This window comes from Clinocottus analis, unplaced genomic scaffold (genome assembly GCF_023055335.1).
Source record: "Clinocottus analis isolate CAN_PGR_092001 unplaced genomic scaffold, fCliAna1.0.p SCAF_20, whole genome shotgun sequence".
Taxonomy (NCBI): Eukaryota; Metazoa; Chordata; class Actinopteri; order Perciformes; family Cottidae; genus Clinocottus; species Clinocottus analis.
The window spans coordinates 14,402,583-14,417,387 of record NW_027175932.1 but is presented as its reverse complement, the minus strand read 5'-3'; the positions used below and the strand labels follow the sequence as shown (position 1 = coordinate 14,417,387).

The 14,805-nt window shown below is 43.6% G+C and overlaps 1 protein-coding gene across 1 annotated transcript in view; it reads right to left on the bottom strand.

The window, feature by feature from the left end:
* mpped1 (metallophosphoesterase domain containing 1) overlaps window positions 1-14,805 on the bottom strand; it is a 67,853-nt gene that overhangs the window by 38,480 nt on the left and 14,568 nt on the right. The window contains exon 4 of the mRNA XM_068586205.1: window positions 5,290-5,515. Within this exon, the coding sequence (XP_068442306.1) occupies window positions 5,290-5,515 (226 nt within the window). The remainder of the gene's footprint in view (window positions 1-5,289; window positions 5,516-14,805) is intronic.

Here is a 14,805-nt window from a genome sequence, read left to right as displayed (position 1 = left end):
TGAGCATCCAAGATGTGTGCGACCAGCTGGTGAAACTATTTTAATTTCAAAAGTTGCTTTCTTTTTGAAGCACCATTTAGTCCAGTAATAGAAAGATGGAGCTTAATTTGATTAATAAACGAAGGACAGATAATACCTCATAATTCTGTTTTTTTTTTAAATAGTACAAAAAGCTGAAGCTCTCTCATCTTTATTGTATATTTGTGCAAAAAATTGCCACCTGACCTCGGTCATGACATTCTGTAATTTTATAAGTTAACAAATCTGAAGCCAATGATTTTTATTACATTTTGCACTTTAAAAAGGACGAAAATAATGAACAATAGAGTGGGACGAACTCCTGGAATCATCATTTTTTCTAAGCGGAAGGAAAATTAGTCTTAAAGGCTCACTGAGGGAGTAAATGGAGGAAGTTGACATCCCATAAAAATGATAGCCTAAATATAGCTACAGAACATTTGTCATGTGTTGCGAAGCTCCTAATGTTTATTGTTCTAAAAACAACAATTCATCTGGACTGTATTTGTTTAGCAAATAAATCAGAAGTTCTGCAGTTCTGCAGTTTGTTTCTAAATGTGATTAATGTAATGGGGCTTTTATTTATTTCACTGATTTTGCATCAGGCTTGCTGGTGCGACGTAGTTCTGAAAATCATCAGCATGTAAAAGTCCCAAAACATGCAGAGTGATTTCCGTAACAAACACGACCACAGCTGCACTGCGCCTCTCTGATGTCTGTCTGTCCTGAACGGTGTGTGCTTTGTGCAAAAAAAAGATTTTGTTATTGTCAATAAAAAAAGTTTTTACCACAATTTATTCAAGCAAAACCTGTGTAGATTTGCATATATCTTGCCGTACGGTTGACTCCCAGCATGTTTAGTTGAAAAGAGCTCTGGTTTGTTGGCCTTGTTAGCTCAGCGGCTCGTTCCCACTCGTCTCAGCCCGTGTGACAGTGTTCATACTGTGCAGCTTTTTTCTTTGTAATAATACGAATATTCATAATCTTTTATTTTTTTGTGAGATCTTGATGACACCAGAGCACACAAATATACACGGCAGAAGCAGTCGTGTGCTGCATGAACTGCTGTCAGTCGAGGAATTAGGTTTGTGTCGCGGGTTTCTCTGCAGAGTCATGGGGCTTGAGTTCAGTGCAGATGGATCATGTGGTTGATACCCATGAAGCCTCCAATCCCACTTTCATCCCGCACACCCTGCTCCCGCAGATCTCAGACAGAGGGCGGCTATGGGATACATCCATGACAAATGACTCGTACACTCACATTAGCATCCGGAAGAACCCCCCTCCTCCGCATGCCGATGCATGCAGTGACACATTTGGAGGGTTCGGGGAGAATGAAGCAAGCATGATATAATTTAGGCTGGGATGTATGGGAATATGTGTATGTGTGTGTGAGAGAGATAGGGAGGGAGAGAGAGAGAGAGAGAGAGAGAGAGAGAGAGAGAGAGAGAGAGAGAGAGAGAATTTCAGACGTTGGATGGACTGGAAGAGCCCGCTGAGAGGCACAAAGCATCAGACTACCTCTGTAGAGGAGAGAGAGAGAGAGGAAGAAAGAGAGAGAGGGAGAGGAAGAGAGGGAGAGGGAGAGAGGGAGAGAGGGAGAGAGAGAGAGAGAGAGAGAGAGAGAGAAAGAGAGAGAGAGAGAGAGAGAGTGGTTGGCAGAGAGTGAAAGTAATGGGCCCGTGGAGCCGGATGGATGGAGGGATGGAGGAAGAAAGAGAGACAGGAAGTGATAAAGACAGTGGCAGACAACGGGATGGAGAATGAGAGGAGACGACAGATAGAAATGAAGGAATACACAGCCAATCACAATGTAGGAAATAGTAAAGGAAAGGATTGATAAATAGACAAATAGACAGATGGATCATCAATGGATAGATAGAAATAGACTGTATTCTGGGACCGATTACATGGACAACATACAAAAACATGTTTTGGTGGGATGTCTCCAAATTCTGCCGCATTATTTTTGGTGTCGACGTGCTGCTTGAACCAGCCTGCAGTGGTGATGAGCCGCGTTACGTACTCCACCTGATATGCCTCAGATGATAATCTCTGCAATGTTGACTTCAACTTTGAATTCCTTTGCCATCGTTTGTAAGCGTGTCAGAGATGATTTCAGACTTCCACAGAGAGGAAGATCACTGCAAAGTCCTGGAGGAGGATCTCTGGAGGAGAGAAAGGGACCCTGGATCTCTGGATCCGCTTCCTTTTGGGTCAGATTCCAGACTCACAGACGGGCCGAGAGACGCTCAGGACTCAGGCTGGTCAGATAGTCCGACAGGCGGGTAGCACCTCAGGGTGGCGGAGGTGATTGTGATAGAATGGGTGTGTGTTGTGGAGAGAGGGGGATCCAAAAGCCATAACGCGGCGCCAGCCTGGCATCGCCATGGCGACGTAAGGAGCAGAACAGGCACCGTCCTGCTACTCCTGCCAGAGAGAGGAGGTGGCTGCTGTGTGTGTGTGTGTGTATGTGTGCGTGTGTGTGTGTGTGTGTCATCCATCTCCATGCACACCTCAACAAATTACTGAGGGGGAGAGAGGAAGGAGAGAAAAGAGGGTGAACAGATGAAGAGAAAGCAGGAAGGAAGAAGGAACGGATAGAGGAAGAGGAAAGGCAGGAGGAGGGTTGTAGTGGATGGAGGGAGAAAGAGAAGAAAAAAGGGATAATCAAAGAGTGCAAGAAGGATAGAGGAATATAGAGAGAGGGTGAGGAAAGAAAGGAAGAAAGGAATGAAGATGGAGGAGGAAGAGGGGAGCCAGACAGTGCAGAGGGGGGAGCCTCCAGCTGGAGCCCCTCTGTGCTGCAGGAATACACCCCGAGGCTCTCTCACACACACACACACACACACACACACACACACACACACACACACACTCACACCGACATGCAGTCCAAGGCAAGTGAGAGCACACAGTGGTACACACACTCACAAACACATTCAGACAGAGATATTCTTACAGAAACACACACACACACACACACACACACACACACACACACACACTCGTCATCTCATGTCCCGATTCCACCAGCCAGGGCCAGCCGGTAAATCTGAATAAAATCATCTCTCCCTTAATCTCCCTCCATGCCTCCCTCCCTCTGTCTGTCTGTCTCTCTTCTGTCTCTCTTCTGTCTCTTTCTCTTCATCCATCACTACCTCTTCCTTCTTTCCTACATCTCTCATTTGTCCGCTCCCTCCCGCTCTTCTTCTTTTTCACTTCTATCTTCCTCTCGGCCCACCTGAGGCAACTCTCTGCAGTGGCTTGAGCAATAAACTCAGAGGACCCTGCTATCACAGCAAACCAATTACCCAGAACTGGGGGCACTCTCACACTCACAGACACACACACAGACACAAACACACACACACACTCTCAAACATTGCCATTGGGAGCCTGTCACCATAATACATACACACACACACACACACACACACACACACACACACACACACACACACACACACACACACACACACACACACGGAGGATCATGGACCACCACCTAACCACTTACAAACTCACCCTTGTACACACATACTGGAAAAGCGGCAGACTGTTCACACAGAGTTAAAGTCAAAGCTAAATAAAGAAGCCAATAAATGATTCAGTCTAAAGATTTAAAGATGCAAGGATGAAGTTAAAAAGAGGGGAACAATGTCACGATAGCAACAGTTTATCTTTTTCTATTTCAAGTCATGGCCGGATTGACCTGCTGAGGCCCCGCCTTCCCACACACACACACACACACACACGCACACACACACACACACACGCACACGCACACGCACACGCACACGCACACGCACACGCACACACACACACACACACACACCCCCAACCCCACTCACTGTGTTATGTGTGTCTGGTCTCTCCTGTGGAAAATAGCACCTATGCCATGTGGTTATTTGACTTAACACAAGAATATTACTTCATGCAAAATATCAATGCAAATCTGACATAATGAAGGTCTTCAAAATTGATTTTGGGAAAATGAAACCGTCTGCCACAGTCAGACTGTTTGCTTGACACATTATCTTGACCCAGGTGACATTGATGAATAATAACCGAGTAGTTTTGTTTCCACAATATTAACATTGTTAACTAAGGGTTGAGGAAAAACAATGATTTATAATGATTATTTTCATGGTGGATGGCAGAAATGAAAACACTTTGCACGGAGATAAACCACAGAAATAAGCCCCGCCCCCTCTCTGGCACACCCAGCTTCGAATGACGCGACTATGTAGAGTGTAATACAAACAGTTCAGTTTGTCAGGTGCAACATTTATAAAAGTGTTAATCAGTTTGTCCCATTTTCTGCAATAAAAATTAAGAAGTGAGATGAACAGAATTTATCAATATGTTGACTGTTTTCCTTTGGGGAAATTTGCAGTTGAAAAAAGGTAATAAATCACAATATATCACAATACTCAATACACCGCAATACTCAATATATCGCAGTATCGTGATAAAATTGCAATATCGTGATCATATCGGGACTCAAATATTGTAATAATATCATATCGTGGGATCTATCATTGTGATTCCCACCCCTATTGTAAGCATGTGTTTAAAAACTGCAAACTTAATCTTCAATTCAATTCAGTTTATTTTGTATAGCCCAACATCACAAATACAAGATTTGCCTCGTAGAGCTTTACAATCTGTACACATACCATCCCTGTCCCAGGACCTCACATCGGATCAGGAAAAACTCCTCTGGGAGAAAATACATTTCCCCAAAGGTAGTTTCGTATAGGGACGTAATCTTTAGGGGAGAACCAAAAGCCACCAAGCTCAGGACAGCAGTGAGTGATGATAATACTAGCCTCAAAAGCACAACACGTGTGGTTACAGTTGGGATGACGCGTTAGAATATGCCATTATCTTATTCCCCAGGTTCAAACATGATCTGTCTGCATGGTGTACTGCTGTGTGCTCTGTGAGCATCAAATAATGCAGTTCTACAAGACACAATCAGTAGGAGCTGACCTTTTAGAGAAAACATTTTTTGGTTTGTTGTTTTCTTCTTTGAAAATATTGTTCTGCACACAAAAATGCAAAAAACCCCCCAAAAAAAACACTCAGAGCAAAATCACTTTTCTCATGTTTAAGCAGAAGCAAGCAATTAAGTGTGGATTCATCAACTGAGGTCACCAGCTTTTCCGTTGACTTTTCCTCCCATAAGAGACCCTATGTCCGAGAGAAATTAAGCTTTGAGGTGTTCGCTTGCTTGTGTGCAGTGCGATGGCAGGGGCTACTCACCAGGGGGAGCCGTAGATCTTGAATCCTCGCACGGTGACCTCGGAGTCCTGCAGGTAGATGCAGTTGGTGAGCAGTGACTGGACATTCTCGTAATTCTCCGGCTTTAACTTAGAGGCAGAGGGAAAGTAGTAGAAGTCCTGCTTGATCAGGTCAGCCATAAACTCCTGGTCAAAGGTCAGCTCGTGGTTGCCGGCGATAACGATCTTGATGTCGTAGGGCAGGGTACCTGACGGGAGAGGAGAGGGGGGAGAGGAGAGGTGAAAAAAGGAAAAGGGAGTAGTGCAAATGGGCAGGGAAGTGGGAAAATAAAGGGAAAAAAGAAGAAAAATTGAAGATCGGATTAATTTGCGAGTGACAAGAAAGAGGAAGCAAAATGTTATAAAGGACATCACATTTTGGTAACAGAGCGAGAAAATTAAAGTGGTGCGAGGGGGAGGAAGAGGACGAGATAATAAGGAAAAAGCGGGTGGAGTTGGTAAAGGCTAGAGAGAAAAAGGACATGTCAATCACCTTGTAGCCCCACCCTAAAGCCTCCCTGGCGTAATGGTCTGTTTGACTCTAAATGATCATACTTTACTAAATGAACATCATACTGTACTGAAGAAGACTTGGAACTATAGATTGAGACAGAAACTCATGTTTACAATGTTTGCTGAGGGAAACATTGTAAAGGGAGTTTACTGGGGGAAACTTCCATCAAGAGAGAAGTCGAGTCATTTTCTCATAGACTTCTATACAACCAGAGGAATCGCCCCCTACTGGTGAGTAGAGAGAATGCAGGATGCAGGTTTAAAGCATTCACTTTTCAGAACGGGAGCTTGCCAGAAAAAGAGATGAAAATAGAAAATGGAAGGAGGCATCAGGATCAGGACATGGAAGTGGGCGACAGAAAGGCAGGATATCTAGAGGGGAGGGGGGGGCAAGGGAAAGGAAACGAAGGAAAAAGGGTTGGCAGACGAAGTGGAGAGGTACAAGAAGGAGAGGGAAAACTGAGGACGATATGGCGACATGGCTTTCTCATTGTCTTCCCCCTCGATTTCTAGCAAATCTGTACATCTGTCTTAGCTTCCATCCATCAGTCAAGGTCTCAACCCAGTGCACTGCTGTCTTCTGTTTATGGAAGCATAGCTGAGTGCATCCGTCAGGGAGTCTTTATCTAGAGGACTGATGACGAGGGGAAAGCACAAAGAGTGATCATTGTTAAGTTTACGACGCAGAATATTAAACATTTACTGGCTAACCGCTGCCGCATCTTTCCCCCCCGTTCTTTTTCATCGTCCTCCTATAATCAAACACCCACTCCTTCACATCAACCTCCCTCCCCCACATTCTCCTCCTCTGTCTCAATGGCTTTAATTGGCCATTCAAAGCCTGGCACAGCGGGGCGCGCGATCGATTCGTGCCCATCAAACCCAGCGGCGGCTGGCCCTTCACAAATCTACATGATGTTTTCAAAGCTCTGCTGAGGAAACAGAGGGCCAACACTGACAAACATCTGGGGGTCTGCTTCGTCAGGTAGAGAGGCTGACGGCGAGTTCTATCACAATTGTTTTTTTCCGTGAAGCACATCGGTTTATGTGTTTGTGAGTGGCTTTCCCTTCCCTCGCGTTTGCGGTTTTGCATGCATCTGTGCATGAGCGTGTCACGTTGGTGAAAAGGAGTAATTAAACTGAGCTTTAGAAGAGGCTGACAGCCCGGCGACGGCTCTGTCATAACAGCCAATCACAGCCCGTTGACAGAAAGAGAGAGGGAGGAGGTGGTGGTGGTGTGGGGAGGTAGAGGAAGGAGAGAGCAGCAGAAATACTTTAGGAAGCCCAAAAATCCTTGAGTGCAAAGGAGGAATAATAACAAGATGAAAGCAGCTGTCAAAGAGTGCCCGTTTCTTGCAGTTTGGGCCGGGCCGCCCCCTCTCCCCCCAACACAGCGCCCATTTGTTTGGCAGAAGGGCTCGTGTTTAGTTGTCAAGCAGACGCCAGAAGAGCCCCATAAATGAGCGGCAGCACCTCCACAAAGACACACACGCTTTTTCATCAGTCTTTGAAGACATTTTGAAGTAGTGTTTTGCTCAATTGTCCGCCGATAAACCAAGGTCGCAGGACTACTTCACTCCCAAATAAAGAAAAAAGAATGTGATCATTATCTTCGATTGAGTCCCTATTTAAAAATATAAACTAAAGCTACTTTTAAAGTTCAATGTTTTTTCTTCATACATAGTGAGGAATGTAGGAGAGGAATTACAGAAATAGTCAAGCAAACATTACACTTTCAAAACCCCAGAATTTAAACAAAGCTTTTGTGTCGTTCCGAACACACTGGCCTGGTCCTCCAGTAACAGCTTGTGTTTTTAGGAAACATTTTTGTAAAAAAATAACTACGTCCATTATTTTAAAAAGGTGATGAAAACTCAACACAATGTTTCCAATTGAGTAAACAATTACATATATTAATTTGGATAAATTTCAAACAAAGGCAAAATAGCGTAACACCAATGTGTCTTTGTTCCTTGTATGTCAGATGTCTGCAGCTGCTTCACAGTAAAAACCTTCCAGCTGACAAGAATCAATGCAAGAAACAACGAAGCTTCATTGGAAGGTTTTTAAACAAAAGCAGCTGCTGGAACAAAGTTGTAGAAAACTATTTAGGAAGTTTATTTTGAAAAGACAATTTAGAAAACTGACACTTGAGAGATATGCTCGTTTGAAGTGTGGCGCCACAGACCAATAAAAGAAAGGGGCACTATGAAAAAGTCACGTCACGATTATACGGGCCAACATAGTTCAAAATTGCAACATTTTTACAAATTCATCAAAGTGTGCTTAAACTCTTAAAATGGTGCTAAAGCGTTGTGGAATAACTTTATCTCACATTAACTTCACCTTGTTTTTTTACATCACAGATGGGACACACATCTCATCTTTTTTTTGTTGAAGTCTTTTCAGTGCTTTAATACGGCTACAAATCATACTTTTCTTTATGCATACATAAAGGCTAAATATATATTTTTTAAATAGCAAAATTGTATAAGTCTGTCCTTTGCTATATTGACTTATTCAATGTATATTTGAATCAGGCTCTATTTTTTCACCCGTCATTGATGATATTCACGATTATCTTGACAGGAAAGATCAACTTATTGTGAGTGTGCTTTGCCACAATCTGTGATACAATCCTCTATAGTCCCATCGCTCCTCACCAAGCTGCAGTCTCTTTGGTAGTGAGAATGAGCTGTAAAAATATTAACAGTGCAGTTATAAAATCGAGTTGAAATTAACATGCATTCATCACACAGCCATGTCAGGCTGTTCGTTTCCAGGGTCTGAGCCTACAGCATGTATAAATCTTGTTTAATTGCATCTCAAACTGCCTAAAAAAAAATGCTACAAATTTCAGACAGCACGTATTTTCTCTGCAGCCTTAATGACAACTGTGATAGCTTCTTGGGAAAAAAATAAAGCTTGCCAGGAAAGAAGCCAAGATGCTGCATTGGAGCGCAGCTTCTACCTGGAGACTCATTTAGCTTGTTGTTTCTGTCTTTTAAGACCGGAGCAGCTTGAGTGTGAAGTGAAAACTGGACAGGCCTGAGACTGCTGCATAGCTAAAATGCAAAGTGAATATAAAAAATAAATGAGATAAGGTCAAGAAGAAGCCGTAAGTCTTCTGTCTTAAACTATAAAAAAAACTTTCTTTTCTACTCCGTGTCGAGCCATCTGATCTCAGGGGTGGCACATTTACATCCACTAGTACAACCTTGTCCACCTCCATCTGTAAATGAATGTAAAGAAATGATTCAAACGGCATCATCGAAAAGCCACCACGGTGACGTTCAAAGACAGACAAGCTGAGGAAGAACCAAAGCTGCTTAGGATGAAATCATCAGCTAAATGCCTCAAAAAACATCAGAGAAGGAAGAGGAATGGACGTGCTGTGTACGTGCGTGTGTGTCAGAAGAAGACGGACAGAGAGGCGACAAGGCAAAGACAGCAAGGCAACATCCCTACAAATAAACCCGAGCTGTGTCTCCTCAAAAATTCTGCAACATGAGCAATTTTTCACCCATGAAGTTTGACGGCCAACTGTAAACTGAGAGAAATAAATAAGGGGGAGAAATATAAAACTTCACCAGCTGGACACAAATACCCCAACCTTCCTCCTAACCACACACAAACACACTGCGCTCTTACTTAGCAGAATTCAAATTCAATTTCATGGATGAATTTTTTTGAAAGTTTCCCCCAGTAAAAAAAAAAAGAGTAAAGCTGCAAAATGACGAGGTGTGAATACCAACCAGCTGAACTTTACAGAGCGCTGATGCTGACTAACAGCAGCCAGTGTGTGAGCGCGTCTGTTTATTGTAGGTAAACATTATTCTCACATTGACTGCGGTCAATGTGAGAATAATAACAATACAAAAAATAAATAAATAAATTCAACAATACAGTCTCTCATTGTGCGTGTCCACAAAGAAAAAATCAATCCCAGAAAGACAATTTCTGCATCAAAAAAGATTGTGTTGCTTCTGTTACAAAAGACGGAGAAGAAAAGAAAAGAGGATGTGGGTGGAAGTCAGCAGTGTGTGTGTGTGTGTGTGTGTGTGTGTGTGTGTGTGTGTGTGTGTGTGTGTGTGTGTGAGTTGTGGGATGGTGGGGGGGCTCTAAACATTTGGGCCCCCACAACACGCGGGCCGCTCTTTGTCGCCACGCCATCTTTTGTCTTTGATTTCAAAAGGCTGCTTTTTAAGCAACAAACAGTTTTAATTTGTCTGCGAGGGAACAGTGGCGGCACAGGCACGATGGCCACCTTGTGTTCCGCCGCATCGAGAAGATAACAAAAGAGTGAGGGGAAAAAAAAGAACACACACAAAGTGAGCGGGGGGTGCAAAGATTGAGTGAAAACATAGGACCACAGCGCAGGCTGGAAGTGAGGCTGTGTTCAGGAGTGGAAACAGCTGGACTTGAGTTTCTACTTGTGCCCCTTCATCCTTTTATTTCTCTCTGGTTCTGTTTCAATCCCTCCTCGCCCGGTGTCTTTGCTCTTTGGTCGAGTGTGTGTCTCCAGTCATACACGTCCCAGAGCTGCTGTCTGTCTGCATGTCGCCACAAAAAAAACTCCTCCATCCTCCCACGACTGCAAATACATACGTGATCCAGAGGGTCTGTGCGGAAGCATATTGTTTGTGTATTTTGACACGTAATTGTGTGTGTGTATGTGTGTGTGTTTAAACATAACACAAGCTACAGTATCTGCGTGTGTGTGTGTGAGTCCCACCCCCGCCACAGGAAATCTTCCGGAGTTCGGCCACCATTGTTCCGAGGCTGCGATGGGGTGGTCTGCTCTTTGAAGAGGAAAATCCCTGCTCTGCCCGAAGCTCCGGCATGTAGGGGGATTACTGCCCATTGTGTGTGCATGCGTGTGTGCTCGTGCTCTTGTATGTGTGTTTGTGTACATGTTGGGGGAAAAAAGCCAGAGATGTCCTGCTTGCCAAGACAAAGTTAATTCCTAAGTGTGTGTGTCTGCATAGATACCAAAGACTAGTAGCCAAAATGTCCTGCCAAATAACTTAATATCAAAGTGTGTGTGTGTGAGTGTGTGTGTGTGTAACGTCAATGAGTGTGTGTGCAGTTGTGGAAAACAGGTCGCCAAATATATCCTGCCAACCCAAAATGATTAGATTAATACCAGTGTGTGTGTCGGTATGAGTGAATGCATGCGTAGTACAAGCAGCCAAAACCTTCTGATAAAATTACATTAAAGGGAAAGTCCAGTTTATTACAGCTTTGGTCTGAGCTTGCATAAAGCAGAAGTGTTTAATGTGTGTACAGTTAAAGTGATTACAAAGTGATATTTTGACTGTATCAGACCACATCTGGAGCCTAATTCACATAGACTGTATAAAAGAAGCAGACGTAGTCTCCAATCTACATTACCTTTTAGTTTGTGGACTGTTCTAAACCTCAAGTTTAGCATTTTGTTCCTCGCCCTCTTGGTCTTTTGCAACCGCAAGTGACACAAAAGCCCAACTGTACACTAAATAAAACATTTTTAGCTGACAAAAATGTTACAAATACTATTCACTTGTACTTAAGTATTATATATGTATTATACAAATACATTTAGTTACATTTCAGCCTAAGGTAAAAAATAAGTCAATAGACTTGGTTCAACTTTGACTTTCCAGCATTTAAGACATTATTTTTTTATATTATCAGCCCATGAAATGATCCTTATCAGTTGTTATACCATAATAATACCTCAGACCGGACAAAACTGCATATTGTGAAACGGTTGCATTTTTAAACAATATGTAAGTAAGTTCAAACCAAACGTAGTTATGTTCAGTAAAAGAGCATAGTTTGGGTTATTGTTTCTTATGCAACTTAAGTTATGTACGTAAATTCAACACATGTCAAACATGGTGAATTTTGGTTTCACACAGGACACAAACAAGAGTCTCCTGGGTTTATTTGATGTAAACATCCACCCTGACCTCCTCCCTAAGGGGTCTTCGTTGCTCTTTATACAACACATAGAATAAGAAATGTATTTCGCCATCATGACGTTTTGAAGCCTTAAGTTCAGCAATTTGGCAGTTGCCATCTTGTTTTCTTTGGCAACCAGCGAATGAAAGTGACCAAAGACACTGTATACTGTTCTGGTAGCTACCTGTCAATCAAAAGGAAGCCCCGACCCTAAGCATACTTGCTTTATGGTCCACGAAATAGACCATCATTTTCTCAATGAACAGCATGCTGAAACTGGAGACTTGAAACTACAGCGTGAGACCATAAACTCATGTTTACAAAGCTTACTGAGGGAATGAATGGACAGTAGCGAGAATGCAGGTTTAGGGAACTTTCAAAATGGTTTCTGTTTTCAGAACCGGATGTTTCCTCCTGATACGAGGACACCTAGTCCTTTGCTTCTCAACATGATTACTACGACCACCAGAGGTTGCGTCTAAAACATTGCAACCGCTCTGCGCCAATCCAGCTAACCAATAGATGCTAACGGCCTACTGAGCCAATAAGGACGTATAGTAAGACAATGCTACCTCAAATAAATGCTCTCAATGACAACGGATGATGGACATTTAATGGCCTTATTATTCAAAGCGGGTCTTAAAGACGAGCTTCGGGTTTAGATAATCTGAATGAACTTTTTACTTGTTTTCAACCGGTCTGATTGCTCCGGTTTGTGGTCATGTCAGGCCGCTGCGGTAATAGCAAAATGGCAAGAACTTTTTCATACCAAAACTCTGTGTCTGGGTCTACTTTATTGTGATCATATATAAAGCCTTTGTACGCATACACCCAAAGGCTTCTGTACATCTTCTTTATGTATAGAACACAGTGAGATTACAGTCACACAGTGGCGCTTTAGCCGGCCTTTATCTGTGTGTGCATGAACACAAACACAATAATTCAAAGGAGGGGCTTCAAAAGCATCGGCATGATGTTCAAAGACAGACAAGCTAAAGACTCAGCTCGGATCAGTTGTAATTCCTCCCACAGCATGTGTGTGTGTGTGTGTGTGTGTGTGTGTGTGTGTGTGTGTGTGTGTGTGTGTGTGTGTGTGTGTGCGGGAGTACTCGTCAGAGAGGGAGGGAAGACTGGATGTGAGAGAAGAACATACTATATCAGATGGAGAGGAAGAGAGAGAGGTGAGAAAGGGATAGACGTGCCACAAGGTACAGATGGAGGACGGATGAGAGAGAAGCAGCGAGGCTTCCGCCTTCTCACCTCGGCTTAAACTTAATACTCGCCCGTTTCATTTAACTCACCGCCCACACACACACACACACACACACACACACACACACACAAACACACACACACACACACACATCACACAAGCAGACGCAAAACAAAGACAGCCAGCAATTATGAGGCGGTGTACACAAACACCACCTACTGAGCACATTCCAAAACACACATTTTATCAGAGTACAGCAGCACCTCCTAACACTTCACAATGTCCTCGCCCAAACATAATGCGCCGCACACAAACACACACACACACACACACACACACACACACACGCACGAGAAGTGACAAAGACGGATACAGCGCATCATCAAGCGGCCTCGTAGGTGGTCTCCCTCCTCTCTCTCTCTCTCTCCTACACTCCATCTCTGTCTCTTTCATCCTGTCTGCTCCACTTCCACGTTCAGCGTGACGGCGTCGCCTCCAGGATAATGCGGTTTGAAGATTAAGCTGCAACTTTTTCGGGAACGAGCGACGTGGGCCCCTGATGAATGCTGATGATTTCGATGGCTGGCCACTCGCCATCTGTCTCGTGTCTGTTTTGAAACTGGATCTCCACTGACGCAACATTTAGCCGCTCGATAAAGTGAAACTCTCCAACAGTTTTTTGTCAAAGCTAGTTTTACACGCCAATGCATTTCTGACTGGTCTGAAACCAGTCGATATGCTCAAGGGTACTCAAGCTTTAAGTGCTTTTATATTTCCTTTTTCTTTCTTTCAGTTTTGCTGTCCCATGAAGGAACACTCAAATGCCTCTGATGTACCTTAAAGGTGCATTGTGTCAGATCTTGCCAGAATTTGAGGGAGGAGGTTTGGGGGGGTCCTCACCGAAAGATTTCTGTTGCTGCCGTACTCAGGTGAGACCCAGTTCATGTGAGTTGCTGCAGCTAACCGCTACAGTTAGCGGTCTGTCTGCCTCTAGAGCAACCTGCTCTCCTCCCAGGGAAGCAGTCTTTTGGTAACGGGAGGACCGGAAAGCAGCAGCTCTGTCTTCGGAAGACTTTTCATTCTGTACATGATGACAATGTAACTTTGACAAAATGTGGCAGGAGGTCAAGTGTTCACAACTCAATTTAATCCAACAGGAACCAGCACTGGCTGTTTCCACTGCCATAACCTTGTGACACATTTGCCTGACTAATCATAACTGCTCCTTTTTGTGTTCCATAGCACGCAGAATGAACTGTGTTTGATGGCAACATCAGTACAAAGACTGAGTCGCCTCCGCTCCGCGTTTGACTCCCTAACAGCTTGGCCTCTGTTTGTTTGCTTTCTGCTTCTGCTTGAAATGGCTAATGCAAATTCAGCAACAGTTTGCGTACAGCAAATTACATGCACCGATGCTGACCTAGAAAACAAATCTGAGACAGAGAGAAAGGGAAAATTATGAGAAAGACTTCCATCATTTCATAAGAGATATCCACAGAGGCTTCACTCGCTTCCAAGTGTTGTCTGAACTTGGAGGAAATGAAAGAAAAGAACTTGTTTGAAAGAAAAAGTGGAGATGTTACTGAGACCATTTTCATATCCCGGCACTTTTTGTGCACACAAACGCATGCTCGCACGCATGCACACACACACACACACACACACACACACACACACACACACACACACACACACACACACACACACACACACACACACACACACACACACACACACACACACACACACTCTTCACAGTCTTTCATGTGTGCAAATAGACGACACAAATGCAGTGAGGGACAGATGGGAAGCAGTTTGCTTAAATTT